This window comes from Cotesia typhae, unplaced genomic scaffold, assembly GCF_013202065.1.
Source record: "Cotesia typhae breed Kobodo isofemale line unplaced genomic scaffold, CoteBio_Ctyphae contig_119, whole genome shotgun sequence".
Lineage (NCBI taxonomy): Eukaryota > Metazoa > Arthropoda > Insecta > Hymenoptera > Braconidae > Cotesia > Cotesia typhae.
Window position 1 is genome coordinate 2,719,525 of NW_027423712.1, and position 23,678 is coordinate 2,743,202.

The 23,678-nt window shown below is 27.9% G+C and overlaps 4 protein-coding genes across 4 annotated transcripts; 2 read left to right on the forward strand and 2 right to left on the reverse strand.

Moving 5' to 3' along the window:
* Positions 1–877: 877 nt before the first annotated feature.
* LOC141532175 (uncharacterized) lies at positions 878–3,409 on the reverse strand. Its single transcript, XM_074250402.1, has 3 exons — positions 3,384–3,409; positions 3,152–3,258; positions 878–1,161 (listed from the first exon to the last, which is right to left on the reverse strand). The coding sequence occupies exons 2-3, from the start codon at positions 3,183–3,185 to the stop codon at positions 878–880; spliced, it is 318 nt and encodes a 105-aa protein (XP_074106503.1). The 5' UTR covers positions 3,186–3,258; positions 3,384–3,409.
* On the reverse strand, positions 3,250–21,976 carry LOC141530243 (uncharacterized). Its single transcript, XM_074247266.1, has 6 exons — positions 21,744–21,976; positions 21,200–21,263; positions 20,749–20,935; positions 5,112–5,406; positions 4,882–4,935; positions 3,250–3,576 (listed from the first exon to the last, which is right to left on the reverse strand). The coding sequence occupies exons 2-6, from the start codon at positions 21,235–21,237 to the stop codon at positions 3,440–3,442; spliced, it is 711 nt and encodes a 236-aa protein (XP_074103367.1). The 5' UTR covers positions 21,238–21,263; positions 21,744–21,976; the 3' UTR covers positions 3,250–3,439.
* Positions 9,745–10,833, forward strand: LOC141532092 (uncharacterized). Its single transcript, XM_074250266.1, has 4 exons — positions 9,745–9,750; positions 9,913–10,084; positions 10,221–10,426; positions 10,498–10,833. Exons 1-4 carry the CDS (start codon positions 9,745–9,747, stop codon positions 10,831–10,833), a joined length of 720 nt encoding a protein of 239 aa, XP_074106367.1.
* On the forward strand, positions 16,652–17,349 carry LOC141530251 (uncharacterized). Its single transcript, XM_074247276.1, has 3 exons — positions 16,652–16,775; positions 16,845–17,003; positions 17,082–17,349. The coding sequence occupies exons 1-3, from the start codon at positions 16,683–16,685 to the stop codon at positions 17,136–17,138; spliced, it is 309 nt and encodes a 102-aa protein (XP_074103377.1). The 5' UTR covers positions 16,652–16,682; the 3' UTR covers positions 17,139–17,349.
* Positions 21,977–23,678: the final 1,702 nt, after the last annotated feature.

Below are 23,678 nucleotides of genomic sequence, written 5' to 3' on the forward strand. Positions count from 1 at the left end.
ATGTTTATTTAACTTTATTTTATTCACAATTTACACGGTACTTTCAGCGATAAAGTTTCTGCTAAATTTATCTTTTAAAAGTAATACGGCTAGTGATATTTAGCCATCAGGCATCAAAGATGTTGTTCTTTTGCGCTTAGCGATAAACTTTGTCGCCGTCGAAGATTACTATTCAAACTTGTTTCGTGAGAACACTGACGTGAAAGATAGTCCAGATCTATCCGGACTCAATTCAAGACTTACTAGATTACCCGGTTGTGATACATAATATAACTTTCAATTCAGTAAGCTACAGAGTTTTGTTTGCCGTACATCCGTCTATTAACTTTTAGATAGTTTTAACAAAATATAAACGTTTAGTATTTTTTCTTACATTACTCTTTGCACTGAAATATTTTTTTATGAAGATTTATAAAAATTGCATTTATAAAAAATTTTGATAGCTGTTAATAATAAATCGATTAATTTAAAACTTATTTATTTATTAATTACAATTAACGATATTTAATTTTCAATAAATTTTTTTAATAAAAACAAATAACTTATTTTATATTGATAAATATTTTTAATTATTAAACAATATTTTTTATTCCTCAAAAAGCTAAAAAATTTTTAAGAAATCAATTTATTATTCTCTAAAAAATTCTTCTATCAACGGATAAAATAATTTTGGAAAAAATAAATGACAAATTTCATTAAAAATTTTATCATGGATCTATTAAAAACAAAAAATATTAAAAATTCATCGTGTTATTTTTTTTAGTACATCAAAGTTAAATTTATCAAACAACAGACCATCACGATTCGAATAAATTCAATAAATAAATGAATAACAAAATTTATTCAAGTAATTTAAATTCAAAAGTCAATTGTAAATTCAATATCTGAGTTTACGTCGCGGACGAACAATCTTATTTTTCATACCGACTCTCGGTTGTGACAGCAGCTCGTTCCAGTAGATTCTGTTAACGGATTGCATATTTGTAGCAGACCTTACGGTGTCACCGGGGTCTCTGGGGTCTTCTATCGTGTTTCCAACTTCAGTTATTATTTTACCTGGACAGCAAATTTCATAAATAAAACCGAGGAAGAAATAACCCAGTTCAACGAGACTAAGAAGACTGAAGCCGATGAATATTCCACATATTCCTCCGACATTGCCTAGAATATAAAATATCAATAGTGTGTATGTATATTTATGTATACAATACACTGTTTTACTATTATTGTCAATACTTTTAACACTTCTAAAAGAAAAATAAATAAATAAATTTATCCTGGCCAAGAATCGAATCTGGAACATTTTGGTATTACTTAAGGTAGTATCCTCACCAGAATCGTTTTCTTAGGACTTTTTTAAAATTTTGGCAGATTAATGTTCATATAATTCTGCATCGATTGGCGCAATTTGAAAATTTTTGACCATCTAATTTCAGAGATATTTAATTTCAAAGTTTGAGTTTTGAACGCTCTTATACATTACGGTATACGGGATATCCAAAAGTTTACCTACAAACATTTCTATATCTCAGTAACTTTTCTTAGGATCTTTTTAAAAAACTAAAGTAACGTTAACTAACAACTAAACGATTTTTTTAAAATAATTTCATTGATAATTACCACATAGTTTCAGAGATATTTATTAATAAGTAATGAAAAATTTACCAGACTTTAGCCGAGGAAGGGATACGTTAATAAAGCTATGGCAACAACGCAAGTTTTGTGAGGCGCAAAAAAAGTATGAGACCCGCATGCGTTGAAAAGTTTAATGTACGTTAGGTGTAATATTGTAGTTATTAATTTTATTTATTTAAAAAAAAATGACAATGATTATTTTATGAAGTACGTATTTTTCTACATTTTTAAAAAATTTTTAAAAGTTAACAATTTTAATATAATAATATATATTAATCTTTCATAAGTTATAAAAATAGTAGTCCGATAAAATAATAAAAAATTGTAAAATTTAAAATCAGTTAATACATCAACACAAAAAATTTAATTACTGATTTTTCTGAAAAAACAAAACAATACGGTCAATTATTTTTTTTTTCAGACATTGTAATTATATTTCTGAATAAATGTATGAAAACAAATAAATAAACGCATATATCAAAATAGAGGTTAGTCTATAGCTGGTCCAAAACACTAGAGTGTAACCACTATAAAATATCTTAACGCTCGAGCGGTGTTGCCGGATTTTTCAAACGATCAGTTTCTCGTTGGTGATTGGCTAAAATAAGTACATAAACAGCAAAAAATTTTAGGCTTGTCAATAATGACTCTCAAGAATATATACCGTACACTCTAACATAAACTTTTGACTACGGAAATCGCGAGGGTTCTACCTTAATGCCGTTTGACAGACAAAAAAATGATAGAAAAAATTCGTTAGCTTTGAAGCAAGATCAACAATGTAATTGATCTAAATTTATCGAATTGAAAGTGGATTGATTGTTCAATAAAACAGTTAAATTATCTAATTAATTAACTTACAATATGAACCAAATAATGATTGTAATTGACTGAAATTTATGGACTAAAATAATCAATCAAAAATACAATTGTAAACATTTATAATACCAACAAGGAGCTTGAATAATATTGAAAGATTACATATACTTCATTGTTGTCATTTGATAATACAAAAGCTATTACGATTCCCGGTATAATTGGGTCAAAATATATGTATACATATATATGACCCGCGGGTATTGTTTAATGCTTCCAATATACGCTCTTTCATCTCTTTCTGACAACGTTCTCTCATTCGCGCTCGGTAAATGTGTTTCATAGTGAAATTCCCGCGCTTAAATTATCATTGTCAATTGGAGCCTGTGATTTTATATCGTAAAATACCGGATGTGTTTTCACTGGAGCACGATAACCACCGCCTATCATTCATATACCAATAACACTAATATTTGTTCTCTTGATTATTATTATTGTTGTTGTTACACTCTAGGATGTTTCAATTTTGTAGTGTTCGGCTGTGTCATTGAAAATTTATTTTTTTAATTGCTAGAGGGAAAAGTTACTAAAACTTAATCTGTCTGCGAATTATGAGAGAATTATTTGAATTTGTCTAGATAAAAATTAATAAAAATGAAAACAAGAAAAATATGATAATATTATTGTAAAGTGAACTTACTGAGAAGCTCGTACCAGTAATAGCCCAAGTCCATTTTGAGCCGTACACTTCCGAAGTTTATAAAGTAAATATGAACAATACTTTGATCCTTAACTTCGAGATTGTCCCTAAAGTTTAGCGGAAAGCTTAATATATTATGTAGCCGATGGGTTCATCGATTAAGGGACAGAGACGTGCTTCAAATGATGATAATACGCTTAAGAATATTACCTTCAAAGTTGGTGATACTTACAGTAATTCCGACTGATAATACCCTGTTTGAATAGGCACGAAGTCATTAAAAACGTACTAAGACACGTCGTTACACGCCGGATAGCAACTGTTACAGTGCAATAAGTTATCTCCATCTCCCTCAACGGCTCTTTCGAAGTTTTCAACTTCTTCTGGATTTGTTACTTCGTGAGGTAATATTGACCAACATTTCACTGAATCAATACATAATTTATTATTGTATTTATAATAATAACTTTTTATATAATCAAGAAAACAGAAAAAAAAATTTTTCGTCGTCGTCTTAATGTAATAAAATGGATTTTTTCGTAAAATTTAGTATTATTGAAAAGATCTTAAGAACATGTAATACAGTCTGGTGTCGGTAATTCAGTCTGGACCAGTGACAATAAATGCCAGTTGAATATATCGGATTGTTTATTTGATTGATAATTGAGGAGTTGAGTTTCAAAAGGGTATCTTTTCATTTTTGATTAATCGAGACAAAAAACTGGTTATCTTCAATTACAAATATTTTTATTGAACTTTTTCAATTTAGCTACAAAGTGCTATCGGTTATAAAGCTACAATTCAATTTTCATTTAGAAATCTTTATAATTCTTGAAATACTTAATATTTAAAAGATCAAAAAACCGTTCTTTTAAAATATGAAAAGGTACCCTTTCAAAAATCAGCTCCTCAATTAGTTTTCTACCCTATAATCTATCTGCATTTTAATAATTCTGACTTATAAGTAACTAGCAGTTGCCCGTCCGCTCCGCTGGGCACTTCATAGAATTGTAGTTTTAGATCTAGAATTGAAATTCGATTGGAGTATTATTTTGACTTGCACAGGTTCCACATTCCATCGAATCGGAAGTAGAATTTATTGAAATCTATATTGAGATGATCTCTAAATGACAAATAAAAGATCCTTACCAAATTTTCAGCTTTATGAAGCTATATTTTAAAAATTAAGATTTTTCATTGTTGACGCCCCCGCAACCCCCCTTGTGGGTGGAATTTCGTAAAATCCGTTCTTAGCTGACCTCTACTCGATGAAAGGAATATTCCTGCCAAATTTCAAGTCTCTAGGTCTTATAGTTCCAGAGATATCGTAATGAGTGACTATATCTATAGAATGTTTCCTATATATGTATATATATAGACTAAACAAAAACAAAAATTAAATCAATCCCAAAAGATTAATTGGTTGTACTTTCATTAGTAATTTCTTTATAGGAAAGTTTATTTGCTTGAATATTTCTTTTTTTGTTTATTTTTTTTTTTTTTTTTTCAATTATTAAATTTAAAAATAAAATAATCAATTTACGAGGGACTATTATTTACGTACATCTGACAATTTTCATGATTTTTTGTTCAATAATTTTTGTATCTTGTTAAAAATTTAAATATTCACCGTTCTTACATGTTCTTAATTTTTTATGCCAATTTTTAGGAAGAGTTTTGAATAATTTGTTGGTTACTAATAATAAAGATCATCAAATTAAAAAATTAACCTTGATTACGGTGAATGCAATCGCTGTTTTTGGTATTGCAAACTTTCCGGCTATCTGTTAGAATAATTAATTTTTTTATAAGACTAAATCCAAAGCAATTAATGGAGTGGATTTTATGAGTGAAGAGTTCGATAAGTGCAAACAGATGATTATACTTGAATGGCGAGCAGCAGTAGAATAGAAAAATTTAAGTTAATGAGTGATGGAAAAGTCAATCGGTAATTCCTCACATTCATCGTTACCGCGTCGGGGCAAAGAGAAGGGTCTGCAATTGCAAGTCTCCCAAATAGCCTTAGCGCGACAGCCGACGATGCAATCACTGTAAGTGTAATTAGCCTGCTGTACTTTTTCCTCGTCACTGAATATGCACTCCCGTTCCTCTTTAGGTACGCTTCTCACTGCTTCTGTGCTCGTGAATGATTTCACGGTTAGTTGAATGAAATTTTCTGTTGACGGTGATATCAGTACCTCAGATACACCGCCACTGGTATTGTCAGGGTAATCACCAGAATTGAATATTGCTATCTGTAAAAACAATTTTATTTCATATTCAACCATTTTTATACTATTAAATGATTGGATCATTGTTTGACGTAAATTTCTAATGATCCATACAATAATTGATTAAAGCTATTAGTGGTAAGAAACTAACCATTCTTTGTCATGTATTTTTAAAAAAATTACTGTCATTAATGTTAAAAAAAAAAAAAATTCGTTCATGTTTGTAAATAAAAATTTTATGTAATAAAATAAATAAAAACAAATATCAAATGGTGCACACTAATATTTATGTTTTATAATAGATTTTTTTTTCAATAAAGTAATACCCTCGCCAGAGTCGTTTTCTTAGGATTTTTTTATATTTTGACAGATTAATGTTCATATAATTTTACATCGATTGGCGCAATTTGAAAATTTTTGACCATCTAGGTGCTTTTTAAGATATTATCCAAATGACAATCATACTCATATCTGTCAATAAAATATTTATAACTTTTGACACCATGCACCCCACGCTTTTTTTAAAATAAAATATATTTTATTCTTATTTACACGATAATTAATTTATGTTTATCAAAATTTTTAACACTACTCTTAATTTAAATTTATCAAAATTTATTTTTTATTTCTTAGTTCGATTTTCTATAGAAAGCGTGTTCTTTAGATGTTTTAAACTATGATTTTTTAAATAGTACAATGTGGATATTTGATAATAGCAAGCGATTTAAAATTATAGTAATGTGTCATCGCTATTTTTATCACATTTACTCCATATTTTTCCCTTCATTAGCGGTGTTACAGGTAAATACAATTAGTTAAGTCATCACGAATGAATGTCATAATGAAATCGATTAAAAGATACCATAAAAAACTTTGAAAATATGTTAGTTGACGATAGTCGTGTTAGAAATGTGGAAGCCAACAAATTTAATGGAGGCTTTGCTTCCAATATTCATTCTTGATTGTGTATTTTTTCACGGAGTTATGCCTTATAGAAGAGCTAAAAAATTAAAAATTCATCATTCTCTGTTTTATTCAATTATTTCATTGATTTTATACGTTTCTTCTCTAATTATTATTATTATATTGAAGTTAGTGACTGTACAAAGACCAAATATGCTTACTATCTCGATTCAAGTTATGCGTGCAATGAATGTTATAATAGTGATTATTAATACCATTATTAGTTGGACTTTTAGAAACGTAAATACAGAAATTACCTTTATCTAATAAAAATCAATTATCAATAACTAAGAATTTTTTTGTTTTAGAAAGCTATAGAACTTCTTACGCATATTTTAAAAACCGATGGAATACTTAAAAATTTGGGAATCACAATAAATATTCAGGGGGAATTTTGTTTCGCTTTAAAAGTAGCTGTTTCTTGGATTTTTTACAATGTTCTTATTTGTCTGTTTGTAGCTTTGTACGATTTTAAAAATCTCAACCTAACAACTAAAACAGTTGTGATAGTCATAGTGTGCCATGGATATTTTGTAAATTTGTTAACCATTCTAAAATTTTTTCTGCTGATCAAGCATATGAGATTGCGGCTTAAAAATATAAATAAAGTACTGAAAAATTTTCTTAAGTCACATTCCAAAAATACAACGCAAGAAGAAACAAATGATAGATGGGTAACTTCCATTCAAAAATATTGGGGATTAGATTTTCTTTGTAACTTCAGGTAAAAAATCCTGCTGAGCTAATTATTTACTTTTGTTTTTAAGAATTTCTTTTATCAAAAATTAGTTTTTCTTTGTATTATAGACGCATACATTTGGAATTAGGAATTCTGTGCCGAAAAACAACAGCAGTTTACGGTACTCAACTCGTTTTCACTACAATTGGGCTTTTTTATCACATTCTTACTACATTATACTGCCAATATTTAAGATTGATAAGAGCAAATTCTGATATTTATGAAATTATGCTTTCCATTGCAATATCTTTGGTTTGGTTAGGGCCTTTTTATTTAGCCTTTCTCAGTGTTAACTATATATGTAACGAGGAACTATTCCCATAATGGTATAGGAAAGATTCCTAGAATATTATAGGAAAAAACATTTCTTTTTAATTTCTCTCATTTTCTTATGCACACAAATTATTGAATGTTTATTATTATTATTATTATTATTATTATTATTAATAATAATATTAATATTATTATTATTATTATTAACATTTTCGTAAATATAAGCTCATTCTAATTTTATACTCATCGAGACCTTTCATTTGAGTACCTACATAAATTTTTGTATATATCTAATATATATAATATTTATGAAATATATAAAATATATGAAAGATGCAAGTGGGTACTCAAATGAAAGGTCTCGATGAGTGTAACATCGGGATGAGCTTATATCTTTAAAAACGTCAATAATTAAGAAATTACATTGTATCTGGTCAACTAATGATATTTTTAAAGATATAAGCTCATCTCGACATTACACTCATCGAGACCTTTCATTTGAGTACCCACATCAATTTTTCATATATTTTATATATTTATATATATTATATATATATATGTATATATATATAAAATATATCAAAAATGCATGTGGGTACTCAAATGAAAGCTCTCAATGAGTGTAACATCGGAATGAGCTTATATCGTTAAAAACATCATTAGTTAACAAAATACATTATCATTCGTTAATTAGTAACATTTTTGTAAATATAAGTCCATTATGATTTTATACTTATCGAGACCTTTAATTTGGGTACCTATATGAATTCTTTTCATATATCTTATATATATGATATTTATAAAATATATGAAAAGTGCATGTGGGTACTCAAGATCAACAACAATTTATAAATAAAAAATCTATCAAATACACATTATCCCGTGGACTGAATTGTGAATCTAAACAATTTTGGAATCCACCGGAAGACACACAAAAAACTTCATTAAAATCGGTCCAGCCGTTTAGAGGAGTTCAGTGACAAACACACGCACAGAAGGAATATAAATAGAGAGATTATTATTATTATTATTATTATTATTATTATTTTTACTTTTACTTTTACTTTTATTTTTATTATTATCGTAGCTTCTTTAAAAAAAAATTTTGAATTTAAAATTTCTTCGCGGTCCATTGCGCATGATTGTAAGTGCTGCAACCAATCAAAATAAAATATTATTCAAACGTACTTTATTTCCCATACTGATCAACAGATGGCAGATCACGCGACGTAAACAATAACCAACGCGTTGTTTTGATTCAAGAGACCTCCTAATTGTCGTCTATTGTCTATTATGTTTAAAAATTGACATTCAGTTCTATATGAGTTAATAATTTCATATACTCTACAATATAAATAGATAGAAAAAAAAAAAAAAGTAAATAAATTTTTGATTAAAATGAGTGAGACGACGTCGATGGATGTATCTGCCGGTTGTTCCAATACTGAAGGTAATGTATTGTTTCTTACTTATTTCTTATTGAATTCAGCTTACATAAATAATTTTTCTTTTTAAATTTCCAGTTCCTTTTGATTTTTATTTTTAAATTCAATCTAGTTCATGCTCTTAATATTGTTCCATATTCTCTTATGCCTTTATGTCCTAATCCAACTGTATCTACTCCACCAACTCTTTTTGCTCCAACAACGTTCTTAAACGTTTTATCAAAGACAACAATCCAACCATATGATTCTAATGAGAACCTGCATTCTTTTTTAAACAGAGATTATTATGGGTTGTTAATTCTTAATTTTTTTCATTTTTATAATTATTTGACACCTTATATGCAAAATTTATTAGTTGATGTTATATTGAAACGTGAAATACAAATTTTTTTGTTCAAGTCCAATTTCAAAATTGGTGAAATCCTCGAAAAATTTGAGTAAGTTGTTCTAAACTTATGCTCAGGACCTGACTCATCTAAGTTTTGTGATAGACTCAGTCAGTTTATTTGAATAAAATTATATTTTATTTATTTCTTACAGAATAACTACTGCTCGTTTCAAGGCATTAGCAACTGACATAGGCACAACTTTTAACGAGGATCCAGCAATTTATTACAATCCAAGTACTAAAACTAAAAATGGTGGAACTATCCAATGTGGAAAACTTTAGGAAAAATATAACTCAGAAAAAAAACTTTTAAAAACAGCCAAAATTCTAAGTGAAAAAAAAAAATTCTGCTTCAACATCATCAACTCCTACTATAGATAATAAGTAGCGTGGATAATTTGTTTGTACAATTTTGTATTTTCAATTTTTTTAGCTTCTTAAATAATTTTTTACATGAATTCATTTGTTAGAAGATACTCAAGATCGCTTAACTTGACTCAGCAATAAAATTCATCCATGGGAGCAGGTGATAGCCTATTGGGAAGCCACTAGCGATGCCCGTAAGGTTACGCTTACAGAAGACAAATTATCCTTAAATTATTTTATGTATCTTTGTGTTAGATGTCAGCGTGGAGTAGAATTGATTTGTAATTAAATGATTTTAATAATTTACAGTAGAAAATTAAATTTTAATTATTGTAAATTTAAAAATTTTTTATTAGATTCAAATTGATTTTCAAAAATATTATCCAGATCAGGCTTCATTATTTAAAAAAACGTGGCCTAAATTGAAATCATTTATAAAAACTTTTGCTGATGAAAAATTTCGAAATAAAAAAAATCAAACTGGAACTATCAAAAAACTAATTAATGTAATCAAGACTTCTGAAGGAGGTGATGCATTCATTTTATCATTATCTATACACAAAAATAAAAGTTTACTTAGCTTTTTTTTATCCAAAGATTATTTTTTTATGTTTATTATGTACATAAATTTTTACATTAAGTTTAATATTCATGTTCTCTTCAGATCATGAAGATGCTGCAGTGCTGAAAATTTTGACCTATTTTTTAAAAATTACCGGTTTAAAGGCTACATTATCTAAGAGCGGTAGTAATAAGAAAAGAAAATTTAATCAAGACTCATCAGATGACGAGAGTAGTGAAGAAGCGAAAACGGCGCCAGCAACTTATAGTCCAAAAGACATCGAAAAAAGTTTTATAGTCCACGTAGATGTAAGTGTTTTTTTAATTTTTTTACTTAGATTATTCAATTAAATTGATTATTTAGATTCAAATACTTACAGTGTGCGGAAAAAATCGATCGAGAACTTCAAAGAAAGATAAACGAAGCATTGAAAAAGAAAATCACATTACAGCCATATATTTTGATTGTGGGTACACCAACTGTCAAATTATCTTCGTACGTTGTAGTTGACGACATCAAGTACGCAACTAAGAGTGTTATTGAAGCCTTAGATTTAACTTTTAAAATATTTTTCGTATCTGACTCTGAGTATCCAACTCTTAGCCATCATATTTGGCTTTTTTTACAAATCGCAGTCTATGGAATTGATGAAGAAAAAAATGTAGGAACTGTTATAAGAAATATGATTCAATCTTTTAAACATCACAAAGTTTAATCTTTACGTTTAGTCAAATCTTGCTTAATTATTTTGAAAAACTGTGTTAATTTATAATATTATTCTTAGTACTTTATTAATCTTTCAATATTGTTATTATTTATCCTTGTTATAATCATTTACATTATTTAAAGGCATAAGTCTAACTAATTTGATTACTCTTTTGTAGTATTATAACATACTTAGTAACTTGTTGAACAATAATTTCATCCATTGTGAATAAAAATGGAATTTCAATTCGATTTATTGTACCACAATATTTTTGTTCAATTCAATTCTAAAATTTGTAAATTTTTATCAACACTATACAATTATGATGATATACCTAGATCTAGGGTAGACGAAATTGTAAAGGGTGTAAATGAAATATTTCAATCTGAGCTCATAAAAGTCTTTGTTTCGAGTCTCATTAATAAATTAAAGTTATTAAATGATTCTTATGAGTCTATAATTAGTATCCAAACAATATTAAATTTAATTACAAGCCCTTTCGTAAATTTAGAATCTGAACATCAAAAATTAAATTTCTTATCACAATTTGGATCATATATTCCATCACAAAGTATTGTAATTGGCCAAAGAGAAGAATACAAAGTAATTAACAATATTTCAGTTCTTGTTAATGTTCCAGTTACAATTGAGTTCATCCCTTTGCGGTTAGTTTTCAAAAAGTCACTTGAAAAAGAAAATAGATTAAAAGTCATTAAACACTATTTAGAAAGCATAAATGAAACTGATACACTTTATCAAAATTTAATACAAGGTACGTTATGGCAAACGAAAATTTTGCCACTTTTCAAAAATAAATTTGTATTACCAATAGTACTATTTTACGATGATCACGGTACAAATAATCCGATAGGTAGCCATCGAAAAAATTCCAAAGTTGGAGCTATTTATATCCAAATTGCTTGTCTGCCTCCAGCTTTACAATCAAAAATTGAAAACATATTTACTTTTATACTTTTCGATCCCTCAGAAATAAAATTATTAGGATATAATACTGTTTTACAATATGCACTAGACGAATTAAAATACCTTGAAGAATCTGGAGTGAAAATATCAATGCTTGGTCAAGAAGTAACGATTTACTTTGCTCTTGTTGCGATTTTAGGTGACAACTTGGGAGTGCATACTTTTACGGGATTAGTTCAAAGTTTTGTGGCCAACTATTGCTGCCGGTTTTGTAAAATTCACTACAACGACTTAAATACCATTTATCACGAAAGATTTTGTTCATTAAGGTCTCATGAGTCATATAGTCGCGATGTTGAGTTAAATAACGTGAGTGAAACGGGAATAAATGAACTTTGTCTTTTTAATGAACTGAAGAGCTTTCATATCATTGATAATGTAGCTTGTGATACGATGCACGACCTTCTCGAAGGCGTGTGTCAGTATATGATGGGCATTTTAATTCATAAATATATTGAAAAAAAGTATTTTGATCTACAAATTTTAAATAATCATATAGCAGCGTTTAATTACATTTACCATGATTTACAAGATAGACCACCCGAAATTTCAGAAACTCAAATTAAAAACCAGAAAATTATTATATCATCGGCAGAAATGCTATGTTTGGTTAGAAATTTTAGTCTTATAATTGGTCTTTATATTCCTGTGGAAGATGAGTACTGGAAATTATTTATATTATTAAAAAAAATTATTGACATCACAACATCTAAGAATTGTACACGTGGTACTGAATATTATATGGAAAATATAATTTCAGAATTTTTAACATTATATTCTACTCTATTTTCGAATAAAATGACTATTAAACACCATTTGCTCCTTTATTACCGTAAAGTATTTGTTTCTATGGGTCCAGTATCAAATATAAATTCCATGAATTTTGAAAATAAACACTAACGTGCCAGAAAATATTCTCGTGTTTGCGGAAGTAGAATAAATATTTATCGTAGTATTGCTATAAAAAACCAACTTCAGCTGAATCACTATTTATTGTATGAAAAAGATGAAATATCATTTTTTAAATGCGGCTCTGTCGATAACTGTTCTCTCAAAACTCATAGTAAATTTAATTTCTTTCGTTCATCTCTTCCGTCACATGAAAATAATTTCAATATTGTCAAATACTTGGAATGGATAGGCAATCACAGGATTTTAACAAATTCTATTCTAATAATGCCTTCAGAAAATGGTCCGGAATTCCAAAAAGTCAAGTTGATTATCAAAAACAAAAACATTGAGAATGAAATATTTATCATCACAACTCAGCTTATTTGTGAATTCGAAAATCATTTTCAGGCATTTCTAATCGTTGAAAATTTGATAAATGTTACTTGTGTTTCAATTGAAACATATCAAATATGTAGAATTAGTAATATTGTAAATATAGAAAACAAGCAATACGTATCAAAAAGATGGATTTGATTTTTTCTGAAGATTTTGTTATCTATTGTAAAAAAGAAATTGACATATTTGTGTAAATAATAAAAATTTTTTTGTTAAAATCTATTATTTTTTTGATAAGAAAATTGATTATTTTTTTATTTTTATGCATGAATAATCCTTGTTTTGTTTCACTACTTTGAAATGGATATTTTTGTTATGTAATAGGAGTGATTCCTATTTTATTATAGGAAAATTTCCTATAATATTATATAGTATTATAATATCCTTATAATATCCTATAATCTCTCTATTTATATTTCTTCTGTGCGTGTGTTTGTCACTGAACTCCTAAACGGCTGGACCGATTTTAATGAAGTTTTTTGTGTGTCTTCCGGTGGATTCCAGAATTGTTTAGATTCACAATTCAGTCCACGGGAAAATTTTTATTTGATAGATTTTTTATTTATAAATTGTTGTTGATCTTGAGTACCCACATGCACTTTTCATATATTTTATAAATATCGTATATATAAGATATATGAAAAGAATTCATATAGGTACCCAAATTAAAGGTCTCGATAAGTATAAAATCATAATGGACTTATATTTACAAAAATGTTACTAATTAACGAATGATAATGTATTTTGTTAACTAATGATGTTTTTAACGATATAAGCTCATTCCGATGTTACACTCATTGAGAGCTTTCATTTGAGTACCCACATGCATTTTTGATATATTTTATATATATACATATATATAATATATATAAATATATAAAATATATGAAAAATTGATGTGGGTACTCAAATGAAGGGTCTCGATGAGTATAAAATTAGAATGAGCTTATATTTACGAAAATGTTCATAATAATAATAATAATAATAATAAACATTCAATAATTTGTGTGCATAAGAAAATGAGAGAAATTAAAAAGAAATGTTTTTTCCTATAATATTCTAGGAATCTTTCCTATACCATTATGGGAATAGTTCCCATAATGATATAGGAACCATTACTATATCATTATGGGAATATTTCCCATAATATTATGGGAATAGTTCCTATAATAGTATAAGAATCATTCCTATAATTATAGATACCATTCCTATACCACTATGGGAACCATTCCCATCGTTATAGGAAATGTTCCCATAATTTTGGGAAAATTTCCTATAATTATGGGAACAGTTCCCATAATTCATGGGAACAGCTCCTATAATTGCCTGGGAACTGTTCCCATAAAATTATGGGAATAGTTCCCATATTTTTCTTTCCGTGTATACACATATGCAATATAAAGTGGCTTGTGGACACGATAACGTCTACAATTCTCAACGGATTTAAATGAAACTTAATACACATATCCTTTGGATTAGTAACCTTGAACGAGTTTGAAGATGAGCAAAAACGATCAATTAGTTTAGAAATGGCGGCTATTTAAAATTAAATTACATTTAATTTGACGTATTTATTATTGAATCTTTGACCATTTTCAGTTATTTTATCAAAGCTACGAGTGCGATTAAACCATTTTTAGGCAATGTGTAGTGCAACTGACTAATGTGCTTATGTTATTTAATCAAAATTTTCATTCTGTGAAATCTACCTTTTATTTCGGGCTGGCCGAATGGCGTTTTTTTTTTTTATGAGCAATCATTCACAATAGTAATAAAATATTCTTTTCCAGTTTACTGCAGCACTGTCTACGTACTTAGTTATAATCGTCCAAATTTACCCAAATTAAAACTGAGCAGCCGCCAAAACCGTCAAAATAGACAATCATTTATATAGTGGGTGACTATGTGCTTTTTTTCAGTGAATTAAATATAATTAATCATTAATTTAAAATTTTTTAGTATTTCTCTTATTTTTTCTTAAATAATATCAATTAAAATTTCATACACATTTTTTATAAATAGTACATCGCTTGAAGGTATTTGTCCTTTAGTAATCACTGGTTGTTACGTATCATCAGAAAAATTATTTTTAATAATTTGAAATGTTTGTAAGCAAAATAAATAAAAACAATTATGATAATCGTAAATGACCAAATAATGTTTCTTATTATGTTGCTTTATCATTCTAGTAACGAAATAGGTATAACCCGATTTTTAGTTATATCCATATCGATAAATATATGTGATAATCTGTTTAAAATTTTGTTTTATATTTTGATTGTTTTGATATTATCATAAAGTGAAGGGCAATAAAAAAATTTTATGAATATGTAAAGAAAAATTGATTTTTTAAATAGTCCACCGTGAATATTTGATGGTAGTAAGCAATTTATAGTTATAGTACCCTGTCATCGCTATTTTTTTCCCATTTACTCAATATTCTTCACCTAATTAGCGGTTTTACTATTGAGATAATTAGTCCACTTATCACGCAACGCATAAATATCATAAAACGAAGATCGATAAGGAAATACGATAAACGCATTGAAAATATATCAGTTGACGATTGTCGTGTTAGAAATGTGGAAGCCAACAAATTTAATGGAGGCTTTGCTTCCAATATTTATCCTTGATTGTGTATTTTGTCACGGAGTTATGCCGTATAGAAGTGTTAAAAACTTAAAAATTAATCATTCTCTTTTTTATTCAGTTTTTTCATTGATATTATATGTTTCTTCTCTAATTACTATTATTATATTGAAGTTAGCGACTATACAAGGATTAAATATGCTTAATATCTCGATTCAAATTGTGCGTGCAGTTTATGTTATAGTACCGATTATTAATACCATTTTTAGTTGGACTCTTAGAAACGTGAGTAAAGCAATCACCCTTATCTCATAAAAATCAATTATCTGTAATTGAGAATTTTTTTTGTTTTAGAAAGCTATAGAACTTATTACGCATATTTTAAAAATCGATGGAACACTTAAAAATTTGGGAATCACAATAAATATTCAGGGAGAATTTTGTTTCGCTTTAAAAGTAGCTGTTTCTTGGATTTTTTTTAGTGTGCTAATCTGCCCAGTTGTAACTCTTTACAGTTTCGAAAACCTTGACCCAATTACTAAAACAGTTGTGATAGTTGTTTTATACCATGGATATTTTGTAAATTTGTTAATTGATCTTAGATTTTTTCTGCTGATCAAGCATATGAGGTTGCGGTTAAAAAATATGAATAAAGTACTGAAAAAGTTTCTAAAATCACATTCTAAAAATATAACGCAAGAAGAAACTAATGATAGATGGGCAACTTCCGTTCGAAAAAATTTGGGGTTAGATTTTCTTTGTAACTTCAGGTAAATTCATTATTTCCTTTTGTTTTTAAGAATTTCTTTAATCTAAAATAATATTTCACTCACTGTAGACGAGTTCATTTGGAATTGGGAATACTATGCCGTAAAACAACGACAGTCTACGGTACTCCACTCGCTTTTACAACAATTGGGCTGTTTGTTTTCATTATTAGTTCATTATACTGCCAATATTTTGGATTGAGGAAAGCAAATTCTGATATTTGTGAAATAATGATTCTCATTGCAATCACTATGGTTTGGTTAGTGCCTTTCTGTTTAAGCTTTCTCAGTGTTAATTATATATGTAAAGAGACCGTAAATGAGGTAATATATTATCCTTTATTTATCATTTATCGCGAAAAAAATAATGATAGCACTTATATCTCACTTCAGTGGAGGAAAACTGGTGTAGTACTTGATGAATTGGAGCTCGAGTCCAAAGACACTGAAATCCAGACAGAAATACGCAACTTTTCAGCTCAAGTACAGAGAAACAATTTAAAGTTTTCTCCATGTGGATTTTTTGATCTCGACTTCTACTTTGTTAGAGGTGTAAGTTAAATGTTAATTTATTTTGTTTTTTATTTTAAAAGCAATTATTTACAATACTAAGAAAATATTATTTTATAGTTTACTGCAGCAGTGGCTACGTACTTAGTTATAATGGTCCAAATTTACCCAGTTTAAAACTGAGCAGCCGCCAAAACCGTCAAAATAGACAATCATTTATATAGTGGGTGACTATGTGCTTTTTTTCAGTGAATTAAATATAATTAATCATTAATTTAAAATTTTTTAGTATTTCTCTTATTTTTTCTTAAATAATATCAATTAAAATTCCATACACATTTTTTATTAATAGTACATCGCTTGAAGGTATTTGTCATTTAGTAATCACTTGTTGTTACGTATCATCAGAAAAATTGTTTTTAATAATTTGAAATGTTTTTAAGCAAAATAAATAAAAACAATTATGATAATCGTAAATGACCAAATAATGTTTCTTATTATGTTGCTTTATCATTCTAGTAACAAAATAGGTATAACCCGATTTTTAGTTATATCCATATCGATAAATATATGTGATAATCTGTTTCAAATTTTGTTTTATATTTTGATTGTTTTGATATTATCATAAATTGAAGAGCAATAAAAAAAATTTATGAATATGTAAAGGAAAATTGATTTTTTAAATAGTCCACCGTGAATATTTGATGATAGTAAGCAATTTATTGTTATAGTACCCTGTCATCGCTATTTTTTTCGCATTTACTCAATATTCTTCACCTAATTAGTCCATCCGCTTATCACGCAACGCATAAATATCATAAAACGAAGATCGATAAGGAAATATGATAAACGCATTGAAAATATATCAGTTGACGATTGTCGTGTTAGAAATGTGGAAGCCAACAAATTTAATGGAGGCTTTGCTTCCAATATTTATCCTTGATTGTGTATTTTGTCACGGAGTTATGCCGTATAAAAGTGTTAAAAAATTAAGACTTAATCATTCTCTTTTATATTCGATTATTTCATTGATATTATACGTTTCTTCTTTAATTACTGTTATTATATTGAAGTTAGTGACTGTAAAAGAATCAAGTATGTATGATGTCTCGATTCAAATTGTGCGTGCAATTTATGTTATAGTAATGATTATTAATACCATTATTAGTTGGACTCTTAGAAACGTGAGTAAAGCAATCACCCTTATCTCATAAAAATCAATTATCTGTAATTGAGAATTTTTTTTTTTTTTTTTTTTCTAGAAAGCTATAAAACTTACTACGCATATTTTAAAAACCGATGGAACACTTAAAAATTTGGGAATCACAATAAATATTCAGGGGGAATTTTGTTTCGCTTTAAAAGTAGCTGTTTCTTGGATTTTTTACAATGTTCTTACTTGTCCGTTTGTAGCTTTGTACGATTTCAAAAATCTCAACCTAACAACTAAAACAGTTGTGATAGTTATAGTGTGCCATGGATATTTTGTAAATTTGTTAACCATTCTAAAATTTTTTCTGCTGATCAAGCATATGAGATTGCGGCTTAAAAATATAAATAAAGTACTGAAAAATTTTCTTAAGTCACATTCCAAAAATACAACGCAAGAAGAAACAAATGATAGATTGGTAACTTCCGTTCATAAAAATTTGAGGATAGATTTTCTTCGAAATGTCAAGTAAAATCATATTAAAATAATTATTTTCCTTCGTTTTTAAGAATTTCTTTAATCAAAAATTATATTTCTTTTAATATAGACGCATACATTTGGAACTGGGAATACTCTGCCGTAAAACTACAGCAGTTTACGGTACTCCACTCGCTTTTACCACAATTGGGTTTTTTGTTTTGATGGTTGGTTCATTATACTGTCAATATTTAGGATTGATTGCAACAAATTATGGTACTCATGAAATAATGCTTTCCATTATAATATCTCTGATTTGGTTAGTGCCTTTTTGTTTAAGCTTCCTCAGTATTAATTACATATGTAAGGAGACCGTAAATGAGGTAATATATTATCTATCCATTTATCATTTACCACGAAAAAAATAATCATAGCACTTACGTTTTATTCCAGTGGAAGCGAACTGGAGGAATACTTGATAAATTGGAGCTCGAGTCCATAAATACTGAGATCCAGACAGAAATACGCAAATTTTTGGCTCAAGTACAAAGAAACAGTTTAAAGTTTACCCCATGTGGATTTTTTGATCTCGACTTTTACTTCGTTAGAGATGTAAGTTCAATATTAAGTTATTTTTTTATTATTTTGAAAGCAATTATTAACAATAATGACAATTAATATATTCTTTTTCAGTTTACTGCAGCAGTAGTTACTTACTTAGTTATAATGGTCCAAACCTACCCTAGTAAAAACTGAATACCTACAAAAATCGTTAAAATAGGCAATCGCTTATATAGTGAGTGACTTTACACGTTTTTTCAGTGAACTAACTATAGTCAACCATTAATTAAAAATCAATTAGTATTTCTCTTGTTTTCTCTAAAATAATATTATTTCGTCCAGCAGTAAAAATAATTTGTTATTTTTTAAACATATTTTATTTATAAGTATATTTGTTAACTAAAACTTTTATTATGAAAAAAAATTTAACATTAGAAAATAAGTTTAGGCCGTTTGTGATCATAAGCCTATTTTCTTTTATTTAAGCTTTCGAATATTCTTTTAAATAGTTTTCTCCTAAGAATTCGCTGTACTCCATTTAAAGCTAAACCTTTCAGTCTAAAATTTTATATACTGTCGTAAATTAAGAGATTGAGTATCCTTAAGTTTATTTGTTTATTTGTTTATTATCTTTTTTATTGCATCTGAGGACGAATATTTTTTCTAATTTATAGGAAAATTTTTCTGTCGACCATGTGCGTTATGCAAATAACAGCTGTCTTTAACTTACTCTCTTTACCTTTAAATTGTTTCTCTACGCCTACAATTTTTGCACAAGTAACGTTACAACACCTATCGACCCTTTTCTCATTTATTTAAAATTCACCTTATTTAAAATTCTGTAAGCATTTTTTATAACAATATATCGCTTGAAAGTATTTGTCGTTAATTAAGTAATTACTATTTGTCACGGATCGTCAAAAGAAATATTTTTAATAATTTGAAATGTTTATAAGCAAAATAAATAAAAAAATAATTATTATAAATGCTTAAATAATGTTTCTTTTTATGTCGCTTCATTATTCTATCAGTAAAATATTACCCGAATTCCACTTAGTGAGGGGGGTAAAGTTTTGGTCAAAACATAGACAAATTTTGGGAAGATCGAAAAAATAAAATTATTATTAATTTAAGGAATTCTTTAATTGCCATCCAACCGATCATTTCAAAAAATGTGAAAAAATAATCTTCAAGCTCTGGTTCCAGCACAATTGACAGTCCATTGGTAATTCCTGAATTTCCTATTTTAAGGGGCTTCAACGGTTTATGTTTTTTAAATTCCTTGTCTCTATAATTATCAACCATAAATTTAATGTTTGTAATCCAATAAAGAGAAAAAAAAACAAAGTAATTAAAAACGTACGTGGTAATTTCGTCAGGCTCACATACGTAATTGAATATGCAGCATTATCCATGCTGGTTTTTACGAAACTTGAATATATCCGAGCAATTAACAAGTTTATTCCGAAAGTAACAGGACTGTATTCCCTTTGTACAACTTGGAGAGAGCTTAACCAACATTTAATGCAGTTATGTAATAATATAATATTATCTAGAACTCTGAAACCTAAATGTTAATGTAATATATTATAGACTCACTCGCTTCATTAACGGTGTTATGTCGTAATCATCCTGACGATAAAACTTACGCAGCATTTCATCAATCAACAAATCCATTTTCTCGTCGGTTTCGGTTCGGTCGTATCCGGTTTCGTAGAGACTGCCAAGTGCATGAATCATTTTCATTGCTTCGATGAATGAAGCATTCGTTACTTCAGCGTCGATACTAAATTTTATAATATTTTGTAAATAAAATTAATTATTTTCAATGAAAAATTTATCGAATTTTTTTAATTTGAGAGAAAATTCATTAAAAGTTTAATTATATCCAAGCTAATGACTCGTTTAAAATTTTTCAAGTTAATTTTTTTTTTTTTTCAATAAAAAACTTCTAATTTTAACAAACAAACAATTTTTTAATTATTTTTCTACGAGTTGAAATATTACATAATAATTGTAACCATAAAGTAAACATTTGTAATTAACATACAGTTCTTGAGCGAAAATTTCCACAGCTTTCCTGCTCATCCGATTAATATTACAAACAGAAACACCTGAAAAAAAAATAAAATAAAAAAGTAGGCTCTAAAAATCAATTATTTTTTTCACGTCCATAAATTTACAAACAAAAGGTTTAATTATACGTTACAAAATAATGTTTATCTGGTAAATCGAGCTCGTTAGAGGGGTAATGGTCCGAATCTACCAGAGTTACCACCGGCGTATCGATATACTGTTTCCAAAGACTGAATATAGTTACACTCATTTTGCACAAAGTTACCGTATGAATTATTATCCAGAAAACTCTGCCCAGCACAATAACCGATATTCATAAATCATTGCCCGTTATCCATCAATTACAATTGTGTAAATATATATCAACCAATTAATTAATTTGTTCATCCATTCATTCATTCATCCATTACACGACAAATTAATTCATTAATTAATTCATCAATTATTGTAGAAAAAAAAACCTTCCCATCCAATTTCAACTGAAATTCATTTATATTCATTGTATTTATTTTATTTACCTTTCACGAACTGGGCGTCTCGGCTCTGTCAAATATTTGTAACCAACGAGACTCGCAAGTATTGTCGCAGAAAATCTTCACATGCTTCTTGAGAATTATTATAAATTTTTCCCAGACTGTGGTGGCTCGTTGTGGTTTTGCTGACGACACCCAACGATTCTGAGACCGACGGAAATTTTTTTTTTCTACTCTAATATTTATTGTCTCCATTTTATTTAATTATCTTTATCGGTCAGCTATTTTGAAGCTACTGAGCGGCAATAACTGGAAAATGTCGGCAATAAAAATAGTCATAATAACAATAATAAAATAAATAATTAATAATTGATAAAACGACAATCAACGATTGATAGAAGAGCGGGCTTTTTTTAACATTGACCGCAAGATAATCTGTGATTTTATATATGTTTGACCTAAAAGCGGCTGCTTCACTTGCATTATCACACGCATTATCTCTTTTACAACCTTTAACCATGTATATTTAATAAGTACACATGTTCGAAAGGTTACAGTACAGAGATAAAAATTAATCTGTCATAAATTGTTGATTGATGGGTGGTAACCTTGGGGTTTACAATAATTAATAAATAATGAATCCAGGAACGTGGCAGATGTTGAATCAGTTTTATCGTTAATTGTTGGCTCGTTATTATTGTTATTGTACGCTGGGTATATGGTTATAATGTCCATGCTATTTAAGCGTGATAATTACATTCAAGTAAAACATCCGCATTTGATGCTTTAATAAATTATTTTATTTTTCAAATCATCCACGTACATCGATGCCTCTAATTAAATGATTTTAAATTAATCAATAAATTTAATAATACTCAATTATAATTAGAATAAAAGTAAAGTGTTTTTTCTCATTGTCGGTAGGTCAGCAAATAAAAATTAGATAATTTTTGAAAATAGATCAAACAGAAGTGATCAATTGAAAATGTTTAATAATTAAAAAAAAAAATTATTTTATATGATTAGGCTATTTCTTACTCTTTCATTTGTTTTCTTTAGTTAATTTTTAATCTTGAGTATTTTTTACTGTATTATTAATATCATAAGTGCAATTCAGAAATGTCTCAAAAACGTGAACTTTGCAATTAAATTTTTAGTATGATGTACGGAAAAAAGTAAACTGTAAAATTCACTCAGATTCCAGTTAATTTTAATAGTTTCAAACAGTAAAGCGGATATCGGGGTGGCAAAAATATAAATACTATAGAACTTAATGTAGAAAGTGTAAAAGCCACAATTTATAATTTAATATCGAAAATGAGTGATTAGTAGCTGTCACTATAGTAAATAGCGACTCTCTCATCTTAAAAATTACAGTTTCAAATAGTAAAAATTGCCGTTTCAATGTATAGTCCATGCTGTGAGGAGAAAGGGGAACTCAGATGAGGAGAGAACGGTCTCACTCGGGGAAAATTTAATATTTGAAACGGAAAAAATTCTACTCTTGAAATATATATTTTACCAGTCCAAGCAAGTCAACAATTATGGTTTCATTTTCAGCGTTGTATTTAAAATTTACCATTTTATTTTTTAAATATTTACGTTGCTTGTATTATTAGAAATTTAGTAACTGTATCTTATACTTTTTACATTTCATGCGATCATTTTTTAGGTACGAAATGGTAAATATCAAAGTCAAAGTTCTTAATTATTAGTCTTTAACATTTTCGACATTCACATAGGGAATATTACTGTTTGAAATAGTATTGTCTTCTATTTAAAGAATAAATTGCAGCATTTAAATGATAAATATTACATAGTGATTATTAAAATCACGATTTTACTGTTTAAAGTCGTAATTTTTAGCAGTTGATCATTACTTGTTATAAATCGACTATCATTTATTACAGTTTACTTTTTTCCGTGTATAAGTTCCTAAAAAATGCATCTAGTTGACCAATTATATTTTAATAATAAAAA

Coding starts and splice junctions, on each gene's coding strand:
- LOC141532175 (XM_074250402.1), bottom strand. CDS start 3,185: ATGGACTTGGGCTATTACTGGTACGAGCTTCTCA. Junction 1,162..3,151: donor TTACTGGTACGAGCTTCTCA/GTAAGTTCACTT, acceptor TTTATATTCTAG/GCAATGTCGGAGGAATATGT.
- LOC141532092 (XM_074250266.1), top strand. Junction 10,085..10,220: donor AATCAAGACTTCTGAAGGAG/GTGATGCATTCA, acceptor TGTTCTCTTCAG/ATCATGAAGATGCTGCAGTG. Junction 10,427..10,497: donor GTTTTATAGTCCACGTAGAT/GTAAGTGTTTTT, acceptor AAATACTTACAG/TGTGCGGAAAAAATCGATCG.
- LOC141530251 (XM_074247276.1), top strand. CDS start 16,683: ATGATTCTCATTGCAATCACTATGGTTTGGTTAGTGCCTTTCTGTTTA. Junction 16,776..16,844: donor GTAAAGAGACCGTAAATGAG/GTAATATATTAT, acceptor ATCTCACTTCAG/TGGAGGAAAACTGGTGTAGT. Junction 17,004..17,081: donor ACTTCTACTTTGTTAGAGGT/GTAAGTTAAATG, acceptor ATTATTTTATAG/TTTACTGCAGCAGTGGCTAC.
- LOC141530243 (XM_074247266.1), bottom strand. CDS start 21,237: ATGAGCAGGAAAGCTGTGGAAATTTTCGCTCAAGAACT. Junction 20,936..21,199: donor GAAATTTTCGCTCAAGAACT/GTATGTTAATTA, acceptor TATAAAATTTAG/TATCGACGCTGAAGTAACGA. Junction 3,577..4,881: donor TTGCATTCACCGTAATCAAG/GTTAATTTTTTA, acceptor GTATTGATTCAG/TGAAATGTTGGTCAATATTA.